General features: G+C 37.1%; 1 protein-coding gene across 1 annotated transcript in view; it reads left to right on the top strand.

The window, feature by feature from the left end:
* Positions 1-2,041: 2,041 nt before the first annotated feature.
* The window catches only part of LOC117334357 (long-chain-fatty-acid--CoA ligase ACSBG2-like), a 33,900-nt gene continuing 11,833 nt past the window's right edge, over positions 2,042-24,108 (top strand). Inside the window, exons 1-7 of the mRNA XM_033893931.1 lie at positions 2,042-2,396; positions 11,759-11,816; positions 18,390-18,523; positions 19,798-19,960; positions 20,664-20,749; positions 21,369-21,457; positions 21,618-21,819. Of these exons, the coding sequence (XP_033749822.1) occupies positions 19,891-19,960; positions 20,664-20,749; positions 21,369-21,457; positions 21,618-21,819 (447 nt within the window). The 5' untranslated portion in view covers positions 2,042-2,396; positions 11,759-11,816; positions 18,390-18,523; positions 19,798-19,890. The remainder of the gene's footprint in view (positions 2,397-11,758; positions 11,817-18,389; positions 18,524-19,797; positions 19,961-20,663; positions 20,750-21,368; positions 21,458-21,617; positions 21,820-24,108) is intronic.

Here is a 24,108-nt window from a genome sequence, read left to right as displayed (position 1 = left end):
TACGTGAATACGAGTTATCGCTCTTGGTGTGTCCCGCCATTTTTTTGTGGCTATGGGCCGATTTTTTTTCTTACAAAAGTTGGTATCATGAATATTGAATGATAATTCTTTCATTTTTTATATGTAAAAAAAAATAAAATAAAATAAATCGATTATTGTATTTGGCATGTTTCTTAATGGAATGTGAAACACAACGTAATGGACAGATAACTACTCTTTATGGTAAAAAAAACCGACAATAATGCGTTCCATTATTTTTATTTTCATGGTAAGGAAGATCTTATATGTTTTTATTCTTCCATAACCCAATATTTAGATACATATGTGACCAAATTATTTGTTCAAATCTAAATATTTCTTTGAAATGAAAATGTAAATTTCTTACTTGTACTCGGATTGTCAAATGAAATAAGATTCTCTCTGTAAACACGAAATATTTTATAGACTTGTGTAATTTCTTTCGTCATATTGCTAGGCCGATTTCTTTTTCTAAAAAAGTTGATATTATGAATTAAATAATAATTCTTTCACTTTTTTATATAAAAGATAAATAACTGCATTTGTAATGGTGGACAGATAACTACTATTTATGCGATAAAAAAAAAACACGACAATAATGTGTTCCATTATTTTTATTTTCGTGGTAAGGAATGCCAAATGTTTTTTTAATCTTCCATAATCCAATTATTATCATAATCTATCACTGCAAGAAAGATTATATGATTTCATTCATGACAAAACTATTTTTTTTCAAATTTCAATATTTTGGTGAAATAAATATACAAAATTCTTACTTTTAAATTGTCATATGAAAGAGGGATTCTCTCTGTAAACACGAAATATTTAGATTCTACATAGAATTGTGTAAAAAAAAAATTATATATATTTTAAATAGATATATTTTTTTTTACCTCCAAATAGTCTAGAGACAAAAAAATAAGACTGGAAAGCCTTAGCCATTTTTTCAACAAAGCAAATAGGAGTAGTAGCGCATAATTCCATCATGTCAATTTATATAACAATAGGTTCGTTATTTCCTGTTCGTATCGTATCGAAATAATCGAGAAATCTGAGCGGTGAAACACCAATGGTAATGTGAGTCGTAGATATATATATGTGAGCTGCAGATAAATATAACGTGAGAGGTGTGGATAAATATAACGTGAAGGTCGTAGATAAATATAACGTGAGAGTCGTAGATAAATATAAAGTGAGAGTCGTAGATAAATATAACATGAGGGTCGTAGATAAATATAACGTGAGAGTCGTAGATAAATATAACGTAAGTCGTGGATAAATGTAACGTGAGAGTCGTAGATAAATATAACGTGAGAGTCGTAGATAAATATAACGCGAGTCGTGGATAAATGTAACGTGAGAGTTGTAGATAAATATAACGTGAGAGTCGTGGATAAATATAACATGAGTCGTAGATAAATATAACGTGAGAGTCGTAGATAAATATAAAGTGAGAGTCGTAGATAAATATAACGTGAGGTTTGTAGATAAATATAACGTGAGAGTCGTGGATAAATATAGCATGAGAGTCGTAGATAAATATAACATGAGGGTCGTAGATAAATATAACATGAGGGTCGTAGATAAATATAACGTGAGAGTCGTGGATAAATATAACATGAGTCGTAGATAAATATAAAGTGAGTCGTAGATAAATGTAATATGAGAACAATTATCATATGCAAATTAATCATTTTATACACGATCAGTTGTACTTTATGCCTGTTCCGTTCAGTACATCTCCGAGAAATGCATATATAGATAATGTAATTTCTTGCTGTGATCTTTGTCGTTTGAAAACTACAGGATATTATACATATAATATATGTAATGTAACTGGCAAGTTGATCTGTGTGGTGGATCCAGTCGGGTGCCCAGGAACATCAGGACCTACCCTCGAGTGGGTGAAGTATGTTAACCCACAATTAAAACTATATAGATCCGAATACACATAAACTGATACACATAGTCGGGTCTCACTGGCCTGTGGTCAACTGGTGGCGGGACGGGACTGAGAAAGACAGAAAAAAACCTGATTCCAAAGATATACTCGATCGTATATGCACGTGTAGCACATGCACACGTGTATAAGTTTGAGTTGCTAGTAATTACACGTACAATAAAATCCGCCGTCATTAAACGTAAGCAGCTTTGTGACATCAATGAAATGGACACTGTGGCATATCATGTACACATGATCGCTTTACTACGAATAACTACACACTTGGATGCCTTTCCGTAATAAGCACATGACCGAATGAAAAAAATCCTAGAGGTCAAAGGTCAAACTATTGAAGTTGTTTACATGAAGTTTGTCCCGTGTGGTGTGTATTGCCCGAATACTTAATGAACTAAGAAGTGGATCAACTTAGACTCAGGTAAGATGACTTTAATTTGTCCAGTGATTGTTACAGCAAGTTGTTAAATTTAAAGATCGATCTCTAGACTCAAGTTGGCATAATTATTTAGATCATAGATTGCAGTTACACAGCATGGCATGGCTTTAGAAAGGGTCCAGTACGCGTAAACAATGTCATACACAAGACGCTAGATTGCTAGTTCTACATTAAGTATGATACGGAAATATTAATAGTCAGGTCGACAATGATAGAAACATTTACGCTGTTTGTAGCGTCCTACATGTGCTTGTAACACACTTATGTACACGTGTACCATATCAAGCCGCGCGCGGTTTAATTCTATGCCCATGAGCTCGAGGGCGTACACGCCCATACCACCGTGGAATACAAATCTCTGGTGGAACGTAAATCTGTAAACAGTTGTTTGTGTCGATCATTTTATAATCAACATTCCGATAATTTTTGATAACATAATGGTTACATGATAGATATATATATAAATATGTGTGTGTGTGTCGCCAAGAGGATAATAATATTAATCTACAGCGATGTCAAACTATTATACAAAGTACATGTAGCAGGCCAACCTATAGCTACACTTTGTAGGTGTATATTAGAGCACAAGGTGTGTCATTAAAACACCAGGTATATATCATACCTATAACACCAGGTATATATCATTACTATAACACCAGGTATATATCATACCTATAACACCAGGTATATAACATTACTATAACACCAGGTATATATCATACCTATAACACTAGGTATATATCATACCTATAACACCAGGTATATATCATAACTATAACACCAGGTATATATCATTACTATAACACTAGGTATATATCATACCTATAACACCAGGTATATATCATACCTATAACACCAGGTATATATCATTACTATAACACTAGGTATATATCATACCTATAACACCAGGTATATATCATTACTATAACACCAGGTATATATATCATTACTATAACACCAGGTATATATCATACCTATAACACCAGGTATATATCATACCTATAACACCAGGTATATATCATACCTATAACACCAGGTATATATCATTACTATAACACCAGGCATATATATCATTACTATAACACCAGGTATATAACATTACTATAACACCAGGTATATATATCATACCTATAACACCAGGTATATATATCATACCTATAACACAAGGTATATATGTAACCTATAACACCAGGTATATATCATACCTATAACACCAGGTATATATCATACCTATAACACCAGGTATATATCATACCTATAACACCAGGTATATATCATTACTATAACACCAGATATATATCATACCTATAACACCAGGTATATATCATACCTATATCACCAGGTATATATCATACCTATAACACCAGGTATATATCATTACTATAATACTAGGTATATATCTTTACTATAACACCAGGTATATAACATTACTATAACACCAGGTATATATATCATACCTATAACACCAGGTATATATATCATACCTATAACACAAGGTATATATGTAACCTATAACACCAGGTATATATCATACCTATAACACCAGGTATATATCATACCTATAACACCAGGTATATATCATACCTATAACACCAGGTATATATCATTACTATAACACCAGATATATATCATTACTATAACACCAGGTATATATCATACCTATAACACCAGGTATATATCATAACTATAACATCAGATATATATCATTACTATAACACCAGGTATATATCATACCTATAACACCAGGTGTATATCATACCTGTAACACCAGGTATATATCATAACTATAACACCAGGTATATATCATTACTATAACACCAGGTATATATCATACCTATAACACCAGGTATATATAATTACTATAACACAAGGTATATATATCATACCTATAACACAAGGTATATATCATACCTATAACACCAGGTATATATCATACCTATAACACCAGGTATATATCATACCTATATCACCAGGTATATATCATACCTATAACACCAGGTATATATCATACCTATAACACCAGGTATATATCATACCTATAACACCAGGTATATATCATTACTATAACACCAGGTATATATCATACCTATAACACCAGGTATATACCATACCTATAACACCAGGTATATATCATACCTATAACACCAGGTATATATCATACCTATAACACCAGGTATATATCATTACTATAACACCAGGTTTATATCATACCTATAACACCAGGTATATATCATTACTATAACACCAGGTATATATATCATTACTATAACACCAGGTATATATATCATTACTATAACACCAGGTATATATCATACCTATAACACTAGGTATATATATCATTACTATAACACCAGGTATATATCATACCTATAACACCAGGTATATATCATACCTATAACACCAGGTATATATATCATTACTATAACACCAGATATATATCATACCTATAACACCAGGTATATATCATACCTATAACACCAGGTATATATCATACCTATAACACCAGGTATATATCATACCTATAACACCAGGTATATATCATTACTATAACACCAGGTATATATCATACCTATAACACCAGGTATATATCATTACTATAACACCAGGTATATATCATTACTATAACACCAGGTATATATCATTACTATAACACCAGGTATATATATCATTACTATAACACCAGGTATATATCATTACTATAACACCAGGTATATATCATTACTATAACACCAGGTATATATATCATACCTATATCACCAGGTATATATCATACCTATAACACCAGGTATATATCATACCTATAACACCAGGTATATATCATTACTATAACACCAGGTATATATCATTACTATAACACCAGGCATATATCATTACTATAACACCAGGTATATATTTTTACTATAACATTTATTCTGATGATGAAAATGTAGACTTACTGTGCGTCTTAGTCAAGTGATTCTTTTCAGCGTGTCATGGGTCTGTGATTTTGTGTGGTTCTTTTGTCAGCGTATGATGTCATGGATCAATGATTTTGAGGTGGTTCTTTTGTCAGCGTATGATGTCATGGATCAATGATTTTGAGGTGGTTCTTTTGTCAGTGTATGATGTCATGGGTCAATGAATGCTGCATGGTCCTGTGGTCAGGTCTCAGACCTCATGTGTCAGTGATAGCACTAGTATGGTCTTATTGTCAGGTCTCAGACCTCATGGGTCAGTGATAGCACTAGTATGGTCCTGTGGTCAGGTCTCAGACCTCATGGATCAGTGATAACACTAGTATGGTCCTGTTGTCAGGTCTCAGACCTCATGGGTCAGTGATAACACTAGTATGGTCCTGTGGTCAGGTCTCAGACCTCATGGGTCAGTGATGTCACTAGTATGGTCCTGTGGTCAGGTCTCAGACCTCATGTGTCAGTGATAGCACTAGTATGGTCTTATTGTCAGGTCTCAGACCTCATGTGTCAGTGATAACACTAGTATGGTCCTGTGGTCAGGTCTCAGACCTCATGGGTCAGTGATAACACTAGTATGATCCTGTGGTCAGGTCCCAGACCTCATGGGTCAGTGATAGCACTAGTATGGTCCTGTGGTCAGGTCTCAGACCTCATGGGTCAGTGATAACACTAGTATGGTCCTGTTGTCAGGTCTCAGACCTCATGGGTCAGTTATAGCACTAGTATGGTCCTGTGGTCAGGTCTCAGACCTCATGGGTCAGTAATAACACTTGTATGGTTCTGTGGTCAGTAGTTGTCGATGGTGTTGTTGTTTGTCGGGGATCGCTATTGTTCTGTTGTTTACTGACTCTGTCATGGGTCTGACTTTAGTATCTTGATAATAATTATTGACTTCAATATGAAAAATACAGATAGAAATTAAGTTTTTCTGAAACACAAGTATATAATCGGAAAACTTTACAATGTATATATATTTATAATTCTGTAAAATTTTATAGGACCATTTACATAATCTTTAAGTAAGATATATATTGAGAAACTTCTCATGAATGTGGAAATAAGAATGAAAAAATTGTAGAAAAAAACACGTCAATAAGTATTTCCATATTGATTGTGATGAGACTCCATACAATAAATAACATGGTGTTTAAGTCAAGGTCAGTGTCCATTATATGGTGTTAAGGTCAAGGTCAGTGTCCATTATATGGTGTTAAGGTCAAGGTCAGTGTCCATTATATGGTGTTAAGGTCATGGTCATTGTCTGTTATATGGTGTTAAGGTCAAGGTCAGTGTCCTTAACATGTTGTTGAGGTCAAGGTCAGTGTCCATTACATGGTGTTAAGGTCAAGGTCAGTGTCCATTATATGGTGTTAAGGTCAAGGTCAGTGTCCATTATATGGTGTTAAGATCAAGGTCATTGTCCGTTATATGGTGTTACGGTCAAGGTCAGTGTCCTTTACACGTTGTTGAGGTCAAGGTCAGTGTCCATTACATGTTGTTAAGGTCAAGGTCAGTGTCCATTATATGGTGTTAAGGTCAAGGTCAGTGTCCATTATATGGTGTTAAGGTCAAGGTCATTGTCCATTATATGGTGTTAAGGTCAAGGTCAGTGTCAATTATATAATGAAAACTTATATAATACTAGTGACTTTCTATACAAAAATATACAGCTAAATAAAATAGTTTATCATGGAATAGTGAGAATGATAGTGACATTGTTTATACACAGATAGATGTATATAAATGGCTTGTTATATCTGAACTAGTTTGTTTTCCTGTTTTACAGAAATACTAACGACTCATTTTCTTCTATGACAAATGAGGCGTGATCAACAGTCAGCTTATGTCACATGATTAATTCTAAGGACATTAAGATGTTTTCAGCTTAAGTGATTTCCTTTTCAATTAGTTTCCTCAAAAAAAAAAGGATATATTTTTAAAGTGTTTTAAACTTCATTTGAAATAATGTTATGTGTACTGAGAGCTACAGGGCTGATGTCTGTGTATGATTGAGGTATATATACATTTGTATCTTAAATTATCTTCAGTTAGATGTGAGGAGCTTTCTGTAGAAATATATAATTTGTATTAATGACATGATTTCTTAAACTTTTGATGTACATACTTGAAGCATGACTTTACCAACCGCAGACTTCAATTGTACAGCAATTAATTATAATGTTCAGAATGATCTAGGTAATTTATCACAAAAGTTGACAAAGTGTCGAGTGTATAAAGATGTCTTCAGATTTTCCTTGGGGCAATATTTTATTGTGCATGTGTAACTCGCCATGATAAAACTTTTACAGATACATCTGTATTCACATTAAGCCTTGAGCAATACTTTACTGTTTGTATAGGCTTATTTATCTAATATCTGGATAATGATCTGAATTTCTCTCAGGACATGTACTGTCCTAACCAAACCTTGACTATACAGACATCATATCAATACATGGCCACTAGCGCACATTTGACAGATTTTTCACTCTTGAAAATCTTAATTTGTGATAAAATAATATATTTTTCTTTCACCTTGCATGCTGTTTACTCATTCATGTAAAATTTCTGCAGTGAATATATTTGGATTATTTACATATTTTATACTATTAAAAAAACATTGAATGGCTAAAGCTTTCATGTATACTGTTGATAGTTTCTGAATATATACCTTTTTTGCTTTTAATTGAAAACTGTATACATGTATATTTGAACATAAATCTTTATCAAAACATTGTCATTTTGGTGTAGCAATCACGTTTGGTCGGCCGCTTCAGTGGTTATAGGTAGAAAACTCGCCTTTCTTGGATCGTTTCGTAAAATCTCTCAAGTATCAAGGGAGGTATGGCTGTTTTATTTGAATTGCAAATTTTACTACATATTTAAGTCACACTTGAACACATTCCAGACGCTGTCCTTGCCTCTGACTGTAGTAAAGCCATCTGAAGAACTTAAGACATCCGGGAAGGTAGACACATGAATTACACTAGGACACTGGTATCCCATCACATGTAGAAAACATATATTATCAGACATTTTTCTAAGTTGACCTTAAAAATATTCTCCAAATGCCAGAATATTTTTAATTCTTAAAATACATGTACTCATGCAAAAAGATTATTTCATTCAAACTTTAATTTAGCAACATGATTATTAACTGTCATCAAAGTTTTGAACAAATAAACATTAATTTTTTGAGGCTATAAATTTTGATAAAATTGAAAAATATATATATATTTGCGACAAAGTGTCTCATATTTTTTATGATTACGGGATGGTGAAGGAGTTTACATAAATTGTATTTGAGCTATTATGTCTGGTGAATTTGCTTCAAGTTGATTGAATTTATATTGTGTGTTACATGTATATGTGTATGAGGAGTAAGTCGATTTGGTCTTGTACATGATGTTAAATACAGTCTTTGTCACTCAGCTGAAGGAGTTTAGTTCTATAGCTCAGGATGTATAGAACCTCGGATTATCACGCCGGAGACCTGGGTTTGATTCTTGTTGGGACACTTAGCAGGAATGTATTTTTCCTTGTTCTTTCACATACAAATGTATGTATTTTTCTTTCTAGCATTTTGTTGATTTTATGCTTCCACCATGAAATGTGGGGGCATTTTGTGTTACCCATGTTCCGTTCGTAACTGCTGATACGATCCTCACCAAACTGTGTTTCAGGATGTCAAGTGGCAGCAGGGGCATTTATGTCTTGAAGACATTTTGTATTTTCTTGCTATATTTACTATTATCAATGATCACCACTTACCGGTGTTACAGTCAACTATAAAGTGTAAATTAAGTGTAAATTAAGTGTAAATCAAATGTAAGTGTAAATTTAGTGTAAATTAAGTGTAAGTGTAAATTAAGATTTAAAGTCCGCCAAGAAAACTGCTCTACTATATATATGAAATAGGTTAATGGGACAGTTTCATGTGCACGAGAGCTAATTTTTTTATGACAAAATCCTTTTCACATGCAAAAACTAAAACACTTAATGATGTGAAACATTTTCTTCTAAACTGGGTCACATCGCCACTAATATAGATGTGTGTATTACTCAGGCCATTGTAATCTGTGTTAGGGAACACATCCCCAATTAACTAGGTCATACTGTTAATGAATTGTGTACTAAATAATCATGATATAGATATCAGACCAGCAAAATATTTACACAATTAGGTGGGTTAAAGCAACGTAAGTTGTTGGATTGTGTGCCCTTAATAACGAGCCAAAAAAGTGTAGCATTGCTTATTTGTTGGTGATCTGTTGCTCGACATCTGATGTTTTCTGAAAGTGAATTTTCAATTTGAAAAGATAAATCAAAATGAAGATGTTTTGAATAGAGATGACTGTTTTTGGAGTCTTTCAAGATAATTAGTGGCGAACAAATACGGACCAAACAGCAATATCCTTGAGTTTATAAGACTTGTTTCAGCTCCAGTTGATTGACACTTATTGGACCCTTGTGTAAAAGATTCCATAGTTTTACTTCTACTCCTGGTAAATGCCCAGGCAAGTTCAGTTCAATTTTCCTACTTCTAGGAAAATGATGGAAGTATTGCCTTAAAAGTCACAACAACAATCTGTTTTGGGGTTACGTCACCTGCCTGGCCATGTGGGTTTCTCTGGGAACTCCGGTTTCCTCCTACAGTAAGACCTCTCACACACTTCCATGGGTTTCTCTGGGAACTCTGGTTTCCTCCCACAGTAAGACCTCTCGCATGCTTCCATGGGTTTCTCCAGGAACTCCAGTTTCCTTCCACAGAAAGACCTCTCACACACTTCTATGAGTTTCTCTGGGAACTCCGGTTTCCTTAAACATTAAGACCTCTCTTATGCTTCCATGGGTTTCTCCAGGAACTCTGGGTTCCTTCCACAGAAAGACCTCTCACACACTTCCATGTGTTTCTCTGGGAACTCCGGTTTCCTTAAACATTAAGACCTCTCTTATGCTTCCATGGGTTTCTCCAGGAACTCTGGGTTCCTTCCACAGAAAGACCTCTCGCACACTTCCATGAGTTTCTCTGGGAACTCTGGTTCCCTTCTGCAGTAAGACCTCTTGCATGCTTCCATGGGTTTCTCTGGGAACTCTGGTTCCCTTCTGCAGTAAGACCTCTTGCATGCTTCCATGGGTTTCTCCAGGAACTCCTGTTTCCTTCCACAGAAAGACCTCTCGCACACTTCCATGAGTTTCTCTGGGAATTCCGATTTCCTTCCACAGTAAGACCTCTCGCACGCTTCCATGGGTTTCTCCGGGAACTCCGGTTTCCTTCCACAGTAAGACCTCTCGCACGCTTTCATGGGTTTTTCCGGGAACTCCGGTTTCCTTCCACAGTAAGACCTCTCGCACACTTCTATGGGTTTCTCTCGGGAACTCTGGTTTCCTTCCATAGTAAGCCTTCTTGCACGCTTCCATCCGGACCAACAAGAGTAATTAATTTTGATAATTATTAAAGCTGTAGTAACTAGTTCGCAATTGTAAAATAAATTAACTTTAGATTTTTAGTCTCCTGCCCTTTGAAAAACGGGGGGACTATAGGTTTACCCTCTGTCCGTCCGTCTGTCCGTCCGACTGTCTGTCTGTCACGCAATAGTTGTCCGGACAACTCCTTCTAAAGTACTACTCCGATTTTAACGAAACTTGGTATACATGATCAGTATAACATGTAGTTGTGCATCCCACATTTTTTTTCCCGGAAAAACCAATTTTCAAAATGGCCGCCGACTTCTCATTGGTTGAGACTTGTCCGGACAACTCCTCCTAAAGTACTACTCCGATTTTAACGAAACTTGGTATTCATGATCAGTATAACATGTAGTTGTGCATCCCACATTTTTTTTCCCGAAAAAACATTTTTCAAAATGGCCGCCGACTTCTCATTGGTTGAGGTGTGTCCGGACAACTCCTAAAGTACTACTCTGATTTTAACGAAACTTGGTATACGTGATCAGTATAACACGTAGTTTAAAAAATGGGAAATAAATAGGTGCACGCCTGGGTCAGGCAGGGGACTTTGTATTGCTGTTGTTTTATTTGAGATTACTGTAAATTAATGTGTCAGATAATGTGTGACAGATCACCTATCTACATACTTACAATGGACATATTTTATTCCTGGAAAAGATAATCAAGTTTGAGATATTTTGTCTCAAATGCCATCCAAATTTTAATAGAAGTTAAACTCTCTGTGACAGCTAGTTGTAGCTACTCCAACAATGTTAGAGGATTACATGATGAGAAACTCAATATGGCAGGTGTGGAGGAATATGTCAGAACCAAAAAATAGCCAGAGACCTTTAGCTAGCTGAAGTAAGTTGCAGCATGCGATTTTTTTATTTTTGTCTTATTTTCAGAAATAATTAATCTTTGTTTTATTTGTTTTAGGAATTATGGCTGATTCAGAAACACAAGTGGCATCAGTTGCTGACGTAAAAATCATAACGTGAGTTGCTTTTTTACCCGTCATGTTTTATGGATTTCTTGTCCACTGTCATCAGATATGGCTTCAAATCACTCTACATCTGTCGTCCATTGTCCGTCCATCAACAATCACTGTTTCATTATAAGTATTTCACAATAAATCTGGCAGTAGGCCTACCTTATAACACTGTACAGCAGCAGTTCTGAGGGAAGCATAACACCCACATTATCCAAGCTGACATTTCTGTAGTCAGTTACTGTATTAGCTTTATTTGGCTAATCAATTATACATATTTATCATGATATATATAAAAATAATTACTTAATTTTACTTTTCTTTGAAAGTTTATGCGAGCTTGAGCTGATAAATGTTTATATTTATGATGCCGTGTGCATGGCGGTTACTGTAGCTTTCCCTCTTATGGTTGATTTAAAGAAAATAAGACGTAATTTTGCAATTTCCTCATTGCAAACACAAAATGATCAAATAATTTTAATCGTGAAGTATTAAGTAGAAGCAAAATTTTGTGCTAATCTGTGTTTATATATTATATAGTGTCATTTTCATACATCAATATCAAGACCTCCTGGACATTGTTTTCGGTCAAAATTTTTCATGGGCAAAATATAGAAGTTTTTTCCAGCATTTTCCGCCCCAAAAAGTACCTGTGCAAATTACACAGGTTTTTACGGTACTAGAAAGTTTTTTCTCAAACTCAAAATGTCCGTTCCCCTTGGTTTCTAGTTGTGCCCATTCAATTTTGAGTTCAACAAAATGGCTGACAGGTACATGTAGTACAGTGTACTAGAGGGATTAATATGCAACCATCTTGAATTTTGACAGTTTAAGTTGTTATAACAATTTCTTGAGAAGAACTTGGACCTATTCAACTTTGAGTCTGATAGGTTAAAAATGGCAGACAGGCAGCCATTTTGGATTTTGAAAATTAAATTTTTTTATGGCTATTTCTCATTAAGTTCTTCTGAGGTCTTTCTAAGATTTCATGAAAGATTTTCTTTGTCATCAAATGAGTAATTTACGAGGAAAAGAGGAAAGAGGGAGAAAGTACAGAACAAATCAGTCTTGCATAGGACTAATAAAGATACTCAATTGTGAAAGCAAAGATTACTTGGGATATACCCTGGTATTGTTTGGTCAGACGGCAGAACTCAAAACCTTCTTCACTAGGGTGAACGCTCAACTCATGGCCAAAAGGAAGGCTGCAGTGAACACAGTAGACATTAAGAAGAAAGTTGCTCAAAAAAAAAAAAAAAAAAAGATAAGATCTGAAATCTAGATTCCTGTTAAAATCATGCAATGGGGGCAGCAGGTACAATGGGGGCAGCAGGTACAGGTACAATGGGGGCAGCAGGTACAATGGGGGCAGCAGATACAATGGGGGCAGCAGGTACAATGCTGACTGGTTTGCCCGTTGTCAGTATAATGTGACCGGGTGAGGTGTCCTGCTGGTTATCTCCGGCAGTATGCTTCAGTGAGGTAGCACTATAAATCGGCAAAGGTTCCGGCCTATCACAAGGAGACTTAACACGAACATACCGCAGCCTCCCAAAACACACATACGTACTCACCACACGCATGCAAGTCGCACGCATGTTCCCTCAGATGTGTTATGACCCTCTGCGATCTTTATTAGTCCCCTACTGGTGAAACTGGGGTCAATGTAAAATTCAAAAATGGAAAAATGACTGAGAGAAAGGACTCTGCCGTGGTCCGTATTGTGAGAGTACTGTATTGGTCCACTGAATAAAACGTAAACGGTTTTGTTACTATTGCTATTATATTCAGTGGACCAATATGGTCCCCTCACAATACGGACCATGGCAGAGTCCTTTTCTCTCAGTCATTTTCCATTTTTCCATTAATCATGGACACTGCCGTATTATCCACATCAGGCACAGCCGTTACTCCCTTCAGTTCCGAGTCACACATACACTCTGACACCACATTGGATCAATGTACAAAGGTAATAGTTGAACCCCCTGTCATTTTTTACTATCCATTTAAAAATAAGGTTTCCTTTCCATACATCTTGTACTTATATGTCTGTCTTGTATGTATATGTATGTACTGCCGAAGTTTCTCTGCGCTCGAGCAGCTTCATTCTTCGACGATTTTGATGTAACTTCACACGGACCAAAAAAAAAGGACCATTATATCTCCAACAGGTTTGAGTTTGAGGATTTTTGGGTCAAGGTCAAGGTCACTGCTTCTGTCTTTATTTGGGGACCGTTTGGGGACATGTGGTATTGTTTTAGCAATGCCCTATATGCTTGTTAGACATTTGTGTCCCTTGTGCATGGAGAGAAGTAGCATGCTATTATATTTTCTCCTCTCAGTGTCCTTGTGACCTTGAGATCAGTATCGTAATTGTGTAATGCTGAAATAATGATGAAAGCTGATATATAGCCTAAAGTATAAGCTTTGGTAGAAATGCTTCTATTATAAAATTGAGAAAGGAAAAAACTGCTGTCTGAATGGTACCATATAATAGGCATGACAAGGAAAACTTACGGAAAGCACAAAAATGTTTGTCACCTAGGAAATGGACCGTGAAGTTGAGAGTCTGGAAAAGGAATTCGAGAGCCTTAACTGGACATCAATACATTTAAGACTATTGCTTTTTATGCTTGTAGTTAGAGGTTGTGATATTATGTTTACATGTATATATACATTAGTTGAAATATAATCCAGATCTGGCCTGACTCTCATGAAAGCATTTAGCAAGCTTGTGTGCAGATATACACCTTTCTTGCATACTAAAATAGTCCAAGCCAGTTGGTGTGCAAGTGATCTGGAAAGATTTTGCAAAAAATCTAAGATAACACTATCGTCATGTAAAGATTAGAATTTTCTTATCATATGAAAATCTGGTATTTCAATATGCAGATATACTTAAAGATGTTTAATGTATGTACCTACACAACTGATATTTTATATTATTCTCCTGTTTTGATTGTCAATGTGCATGTATTTGAAAATGAATGTCTGTATCATTGTCAGTCGATGGGCAGCATGCCAGGTCCCACCGTTAGTGTTGTTTCCTATGCTGACTTTGTGATCTTTGAAGGTTTATTTATAAATACTGACACGCCTGATTCTATATATAGATCGCTAAACATCAATTTCACCTTGGTCATGGTGTTATATTTAAGGTTTAATTTATAATCATGTCAAACTTAGGCAGCTTAACTGAAAATTAACAAAAAAAATCTTCAGCAGGATTGGAAAATATTAATGATAATGTTGATCTCGGCAGTACAGAACAAAGTTTAGATAATAACATACATAAGTATCTATTATTATCAGTAAGAACTACTACTGGTAGATAGGGTGCAATTTTCATAGGCTTTGTCTTCATGGTGTCTTGAATGTCAATATTTGGAGATATATAACCTAGAAATGTAACCTATGTAATATAGAAACACTAAGTTAATATTGAATTAAAGATGACATGATTGTGATGTTACAATGCCAGGATTTGTTTTTTGACAATCAAACTTTAATCATAACATTGTATTGATATTATACCCTGAGAAATATTAATCCTTTATTTATCTCCTTCTTTCTCTCCCAGTCCCCTCCCTTATTTCCTCCTTCCTCTTTTCCTCTCTCCCTCCCTTCTCTCTCCCCTCCTTTCTCCCTTCTCCCTCCCCTCCTTTCTCCCTCCTCCCTTCCCTTCTCTCCCCTCTCTCCCTATCCTCCTTTCTCCCCTCCCTCCCCTGCTTTCTCCCCCTCCCTCCCCACCTCTCTCCCCTCCTCCCTCCCAAGCTCTCTCCCTCTTCCCTCCCCTCCTTTCTCCTCCTCTCTCCCTCCCCTCTTCCCTCCCTCCCTCCCCTTCTTTCTCCCCTCTCCCTGCTCTCCCTGCTCTCCCTGCTCTCTCCCTGCTCTCTCCCTCTTCTCCCTCCCCTCCCTCCTTTCTCCTTCCACTCTCCCTCCTCTCTCCTTCCTCTCTCCGTCCTCTCTCCCTCCTCTCTCCTCCTCTCTCCCTCCCCATTCCCCCTCCGTCCCTCTCTCCCTCCCCTCCTCCCTCCCCTCCTCCCTCCCCTCCTCCCTCCCTACTCCCTCCCCTCTTTTCTCCCCCTCCTTCCCTCAACACCTCTCTCCCTCCTCCCTTCTCTCCCCCTCTTAAAGGTAACAGTGTAAATATAGAATCTACTGGTATGGGTGTGTGTTTTATACAGGTAACAGTGTAAATATAGAATCTACAGGTAAGGGTGTGTGTTCCATATACAGGTAACAGGGTAAATATAGGAAGGCATTGTATACTTTTTAAAATATACAGGTACAGGGAAACTGACACTTTAATTTCACGCTTACCTGGCTCAGGTAAGTATAACTGCTTTGTAGAGTTTATTGTCCTGTGCCTATCCCAGTATAAGGGGCCGCGGTGGCCGAGTGGTTAAGGTGTCCCGACACTTTACCACTAGCCCTCCACCTTTGGGTCACGAGTTCGAAACCTACGTGGGGCAGTTGCCAGGTACATAGTGTACTGACAGTAGGCCGGGGTTTTTCTACAGGTTCAACCTCCAAAATCTGGCATGTCCCTTAATGACCCTTGCTGTTTTGAAATAGGACATTAAACAAAAACAAACAAACTGTCCCTGTATAAGTTAACTTGTTAAACCACTGCCGGTTCATTGTATCAAATTCAATAAAAAGTTTTCTTTTCTAAACATGTCATTTAAAGAAAATAATGTGATATGCAGCAGTCTGCAAAATTGTTGAAATGTTTTGTTCGATTTACTTAATGAATGTCTGCATGGTTCCGACACCAAAGTCAGGAAATGTATGTAGACCAGGTATGTACATATTATATATGTACGTGTAGTGTGATCATGGGTATCATTGTGTGGGTGTGTGTGAAAGAGTGTGGTCACATGAGTGTTATGTCGTGTGTATGTGTGAAAGAGTGTGGTCACATGAGTGGTATATGTCGTGTGTGTGTGAGTGAAAGTATGTGGTCATGTGAGTGTTTCTCAGACTTGACCAGAGACAAACGGACAGTACAACTTACCACGGACTTTACCCAGCAACCCCTTCAACCGACCTGTAACTCTCTCTGTAATCCCGCCATCCGGCACTCCTGACTGGAACCTGCAAGAGTGCAGTCGCAGCTATATAGCTGTGATTATACTACCAAATACATATATATATAATTAAAAGTTAATAATGTCCTTGTGATGGATATACATAGTAATAATAATAAAAAACACAAACTAGAAAATCACATGCACTTTCACATGCTTTACACCTGAAGAGCTTGCTCTCAAAGCATGTGAAAGCGCTTGTGATTTTCTGGTTTATGTTTTTTATTATTATCATTATATATAAATATAGCTTGTCTATAAGATGATATAGAATACCTGGATCGCAATGTTTTTACATACATGGATACGAATTGTACATATATCATCTTATAGACGACTTCCACAATGATCATGTCAGGGTATCGGGCCGACCATCTCTGTGCCATTGAAACGTTCTTTTTTAAGAAAGCCGATGTGGCACAGCGGTATAGGCTGCGGATATTTCTGGCTAGGCGATTGGGTGCCGTAGATCATGAGTTTGAGGCCCGGTCAGGGCACGAGTCAAAAAGTTGTCTTCCTTCGTCATTTGTGTTTCTAAGCTATATATCTATTTATTAGCACAATGTATCATATACACTCTGTGTTGGTGATCCGAAGATATCGATTTGAATTTCCTGTCGTAATTGTACCGAGAAAAATAAATATACATATATATGTCAAGCAGTTATAACGACAGTACAGACAAGTTAATTGTCGAATTTTCGAGGCAATCTGCCCCTTTTTCAAGATACAGGTAAATTACATAGGATCACATAAATATATAGGGAGCAGATGTAGTATATTCTAGTCACATCTCTTAAGGAACTCTTCTGAGGTATACTAACAGTTTTCTGACTGTCGTTAAGGTGATTTATACCCTATATCCTGTTACCGGACAATCAACAAAAATTTAGTGTGTCTTTGTACGTGACCTACATCAAGGTAACTGAGAGGCTGTATACCCAGTAGTTGTAGGTATCAAAAATGTATATGTAATGAGATTTATATTGAGTATATTATGACATAGGTGATGTGAAGTTGAATTGTGAAGAATGCAGAATTTTCATTATACTTTGAAGGGAAAATTAAACTTCATTTAGGGCAAAACCTTTAGACTGAAAATTTTGGTTATCGTCCATTTGTCTATCATACATAGGTTACTGTGACCTACATTTGTCCATCATACATCATTTCTGTCTGTCTATACCTATATCATGGTAAACGTTTGTGTTTTTTACTCTCCATTTCTGTGATGCTATAGTCCTTTTGTGATTTCAAGTTCAGTTGTATAAACCACTGTGTTAAAGTTAGGTTACTGTGACCTACATTTTCTGCTCATTTGACCTAGTTAGATTTTACTCTGCTCTTAGTGCCATTTCCATCATAGAAAACATTTTACAAACAGTTATTAGTTTTAAATGTCAATGTAAACTTTACCAATATTATTAACTGTGGTATATTTACAGTTTTGTCTAACTTAACTCTCATTCTACATACATATTTACAGAGATGGCCAAGATACCACTCCAAACGGAAGTGACAGCCCAGTCAATAATAACTCGGAGCAGAAACAAGATGGTGGAAACAGTTCAGCTAATAATAACAAAGCTGAGAATAAGGATGATGAAGGGAAACAAAGATGTATGTTTTAGTAGAATTTGTTTGCCATGAAATATGGTTAAAACATACACAGATATTGATGACATTCCACCCACAATTCAGGATATGTCCATACACAGATATTGATGACATAATACTACCCACAGTTCAGGAGATTTCATTACTCCATACACAGATTTTGATGACATACTACCCACAGTAAAGGATATGTCATTACTCAATACACAGGTATTGATGACATATTACCCAATGTTCAGGATATGCCATTACTCCATACACAGATATTGATGACATACTACCCACAGTTCAGGATATGTCATTACTCCATACACAGATATTGATGACATATTACCCACAGTTAGAGATATGTCATTACTCCATACACAGATATTGATGACATACTACCCACAGTTCAGGATATGTCATTACTCCATACACAGGTATTGATGACAAAGTACCCAATGTTCAGGATATGTCATTACTCCATACACAGATATTGATGACATACTACACACAGTTAGAGATATGTCATTACTCCATACACAGGTATTGATGACATATTACCCACAGTTCAGGATATATCATTACTCCACACACAGGTATTGATGACATATTACCCACAGTTCAGGATATGTCATTACTCCATACACAGGTATTGATGACATATTACCCAATGTTCAGGATATGTCATTACTCCATACACAGATATTGATGACATACTACACACAGTCCAGGATATGTCATTACTCCATACACAGATATTGATGACATATTACCCAATGTTCAGGATATGTCATTACTCCATACACAGATATTGATGACATACTATCCACTGTTCAGGAAATGTCATTACTCCATACACAGATATTGATGACATACCACCTACTGTTCATCATATGTCATTACTCCATACACATGTATTGATGACATACTACCCTCAGTCCAGGATATATCATTACTCCATACACAGGTATTGATGACATACTACCCACAGTTAGAGATATGTCATTACTCCATACACAGATATTGATGACATGCTACACATGTGTGATAAGCAAACATGTTCATCAACATTATTAATGAAACAGTAATTGATGATTGTATTAATTATTTACATACAGTAATTGATGATTGTATTAATTGTATTAATTATTTACATACAGTAATTGATGATTGTATTAATTATTTACATACAGTAATTGATGATTGTATTAGTTATTAACATACAGTAATTGATGATTGTATTAATTATTTACATACAGTAATTGATGATTGTATTAATTATTTACATACAGTAATTGATGATTGTCTCTCGGCGGATACCCTTTGGACAAGTGACCCGTCTTCCCCTGTGAAACTGAGAATGGGGAGTAAACCTCCACAGTCAGATGAACCAGTTACAATCGTCTCTGTGTTCGACAAGACAGCGAAAGAAACTCCCGAACGGTTTGGCTGTTGGTAGGTTTAAACATTCACGTTTTCCTCTGAGTTTTCTTTGGGAAATTGTTTCCGTATTAAGCCTTATAGCTGGTAGTACATGTTTAATCAGATATGAATACAGTTAAATAGATATTTGTTTGGCAATAGCTGCATCCACAATGTTATATCCTAAGGTTTTGCATTTAGCTCTTGCATATTAGGCTGTTTTTGACAAACTATAAAAGCTAGAGCAATCAAACTTAGGTCTTAGGTGTATTATGGGATGTATAGCTGAATGCATTACAGTTTTTACTAGCATTTCTTTTTCAAATTTTGTATTTTTTGGGTAAAAATTTTAAATTTCTTGACTAAGAAAAAAATCAAAGAATTTCATGGTAGTCTCTTCAAATATATCCTGGAGTACCCATGACAAACTGGGACAGGCGACACATATAATTATGCGTAATTCTTTTTATATTCCATTTATCTTTCTTTTCTGTCGCAACTTCCCCAAGTATGTTGGCTATCAGTTGATATCTATGAAAATGAAAATGATTGGGAAAAGCGAGTCTGGAAGCCTTCTTCAGAATTTCTTTTATAAATAGTAAAATAATAAAAGAGGCAAATTATAGATATGAGCTTCTCCAAACCTGAAAAGTCTCTAAATCCAAAAAGATAAAAAAATGGTATCATTCTTGTTAAGGATGAATTGATTATGTGTGTCATTATTGTGTGTCATCAGCGGTCAAGCGGGACGGAGACTGGAAGAAGTGGACCTATCAACAATACTATGATGACGTTCGGAAGGCAGCCAAGGCTTTCATAAAGGTTGGTCAGTCTCAAGGTCGTAACGTCCTCATGTTGTTCACATGTTGCTTCAGTATTTTATTGTATGGTTTATTGTTTGGCCGCGGTTGCCGAGTGGTTAAGGTGTACCGACACTTTATCACTAGTCCTCCACCTCTGGGTTGCGAGTTCGAAAACCTACGTGGGGCAGTTGCCAGGTACTGACTGTAGGCCGGTGGTTTTTTCTCTGGGTACTCCGGCTTTCCTCCATCTCCAAAACCTGGTACGTCCTTATAAATGACCCTGGCTGTAAATAGGACGTTAAACAAAAACAAACAAACAATGTATAGTCAGAAGTTAGTGACATTATCCAGGAATACCATGAGTTAGATTCTAGGTAGATTTCAGTAGAGGTCTCATTTTAGTACATTAAAACTCCACACACATAGCTTACATTCAACCTCGCAATATGTAAAAAAAAAATTAGGCTAATTCTGATTGTTGATACACAGCATCTGTTACCTGCATGTATGTGGTTCAGATTGATTTATCACAGTCTGACTCTGAAATCGAGCATGACATGTTAGAGAAACAATAAAAAACGACAATAGGATGAAATTTAATATTTGGCATAAAAATTGTTAATTTGTGTATTTTTCAGCTTGGTTTAGAACCCTACAATGCTGTTAGTATTTTAGGATTCAATTCACCGGAGTGGGCCATAGCAGACTTGGGCGCCATATTTGCAGGGTAAGACAAAAATATTATATGCTGGTGCTTGATGGGTAGTATGAGTGTACAAATATTTGTAATTTTTTAATTATTTTTTCAATTATTGTTATTAAGTTTAACATTCTACTACGTGTATTAAACAATAGAATTCATTGTAAAATCTGCTTGTTTTTTTCAGAGGTCTGGCTACTGGAGTCTACACAACCAACACACCAGAAGCCTGCAAGTTTATCTTGTCAGATTCTCGGACCAACGTTGCCGTAGTGGAGAACGATGTACAGCTACAGAAAATCATTAAGATCTGGGATGACCTTCCACACCTCAAGGCCATTGTTCAGTATACAGGGGAGCTGAAGGAAGCCAAGGAGAATGTTTACACTGTAGGTACCATGGGAACATGTAGGGACCATCCCCCAGACATCATTAAGGTTGATAGGGACCATCCCCCAGACATCATTAAGGTTTATAGGGACCATCCCCCAGACATCATTAAGGTTTATAGGGACCATCCCCCAGAAATCATTAAGGTATATAGGGACCATCCCCCAGACATCAGTAAGGTATATAGGGACCATCCCCCAGACATCAGTAAGGTATATAGGGACCATCCCCCAAGACATCATTAAGGTATATAGGGACCATCCCCCAGACATCATTAAGGTTTATAGGGACCATCCCCCAGACATCATTAAGGTGTATAGGGACCGTCCCCCAGACATCATTAAGGTTTATAGGGACCGTCCCCCAGACATCATTAAGGTTGATAGGGACCATCCCCCAGACATCATTAAGGTTTACAGGGACCATCCCCCAGACATCATTAAGGTTTATAGGGACCATCCCCTAGACATCATTAAGGTGTATAGGGACCGTCCCCAGACATCATTAAGGTTTATAGGGACCGTCCCCCAGACATCATTAAGGTTTATAGGGACCATCCCCCAGACATCATTAAGGTGTATAGGGACCGTCCCCAGACATCATTAAGGTTTATAGGGACCGTCCCCCAGACATCATTAAGGTTTATAGGGACCGTCCCCCAGACATCATTAGGGTTTATAGGGACCATCCCCCAGACATCATTAAGGTTTATAGGGACCGTCCCCCAGACATCATTAAGGTTTACAGGGACCATCCCCAGACATCATTAAGGTTGATAGGGACCATCCCCCAGACATCATTAAGGTTTATAGGGACCATCCCCAGACATCATTAAGGTTTATAGGGACTGTCCCCCAGACATCATTAAGGTTTACAGGGACCATCCCCCAGACATCATTAAGGTTTATAGGGACCGTCCCCCAGACATCATTAAGGTTTATAGGGACTGTCCCCAGACATCATTAAGGTGTATAGGGACCATCCCCCAGACATCATTAAGGTTTATAGGGACCATCCCCCAGACATCATTAAGGTTTATAGGGACTGTCCCCCAGACATCATTAAGGTTTATAGGGACCATCCCCCAGACATCATTAAGGTTTATAGGGACCATCCCCCAGACATCATTAAGGTTTATAGGGACTGTCCCCAGACATCATTAAGGTGTATAGGGACCATCCCCCAGACATCATTAAGGTTTATAGGGACCATCCCCCAGACATCATTAAGGTTTATAGGGACCATCCCCCAGACATCATCAAGGTTTATAGGGACCATCCCCCAGACATCATTAAGGTTTATAGGGACTGTCCCCCAAGACATCATTAAGGTTTATAGGGACCGTCGCCCAGACATCATTAAGGTTTATAGGGACCGTCCCCCAGACATCATTAAGGTTTATAGGGACTGTCCCCCAAGACATCATTAAGGTTTATAGGGACCATCCCCCAGACATCATTAAGGTTTTTAGGGACCGTCCCCCAGACATCATTAAGGTTTATAGGGAACATCCCCCAGACATCATTAAGGTTTATAGGGACCATCCCCCAGACATCATTAAGGTGTATAGGGACCGTCCCCCAGACATCATTAAGGTTTATAGGGACCATCCCCCAGACATCATTAAGGTTTATAGGGACCGTCCCCCAGACATCATTAAGGTTTATAGGGACCATCCCCCAGACATCATTAAGGTTTATAGGGACTGTCCCCCAGACATCATTAAGGTTTATAGGGACCATCCCCCAGACATCATTAAGGTTTATAGGGACCGTCCCCCAGACATCATTAAGGTTGATAGGGACCATCCCACAGACATCATTAAGGTTTATAGGGACCGTCCCCCAGACATCATTAAGGTTTATAGGGACCATCCCCCAGACATCATTAAGGTGTATAGGGACCATCCCCCAGACATCATTAAGGTGTATAGGGACCATCCCCCAGACATCATTAAGGTTTATAGGGACCGTCCCCCAGACATCATTAAGGTTTTTAGGGACTGTCCCCCAAGACATCATTAAGGTTTATAGGGACCATCCCTCAGACATCATTAAGGTTTATAGGGACCATCCCCCAGACATCATTAAGGTTTATAGGGACCATCCCCAGACATCATTAAGGTGTATAGGGACCGTCCCCCAGACATCATTAAGGCTCCATCACTGGTTATTAAGATGCGGCTACTGTTGGGTAAAGACAGTTGCTCAATAGAGTTACAATAGTGATGGTCGCTAGGACAATTTCACTGTCTCTTAGTAACACCGACCTGACCAGAAATATCTGTA

Source organism: Pecten maximus, chromosome 9 (genome assembly GCF_902652985.1).
Source record: "Pecten maximus chromosome 9, xPecMax1.1, whole genome shotgun sequence".
In the NCBI taxonomy this organism is placed as follows: Eukaryota; Metazoa; Mollusca; class Bivalvia; order Pectinida; family Pectinidae; genus Pecten; species Pecten maximus.
The sequence above is the reverse complement of the archived record's forward strand: the minus strand, read 5'-3'. Positions and strand labels throughout refer to the sequence as shown.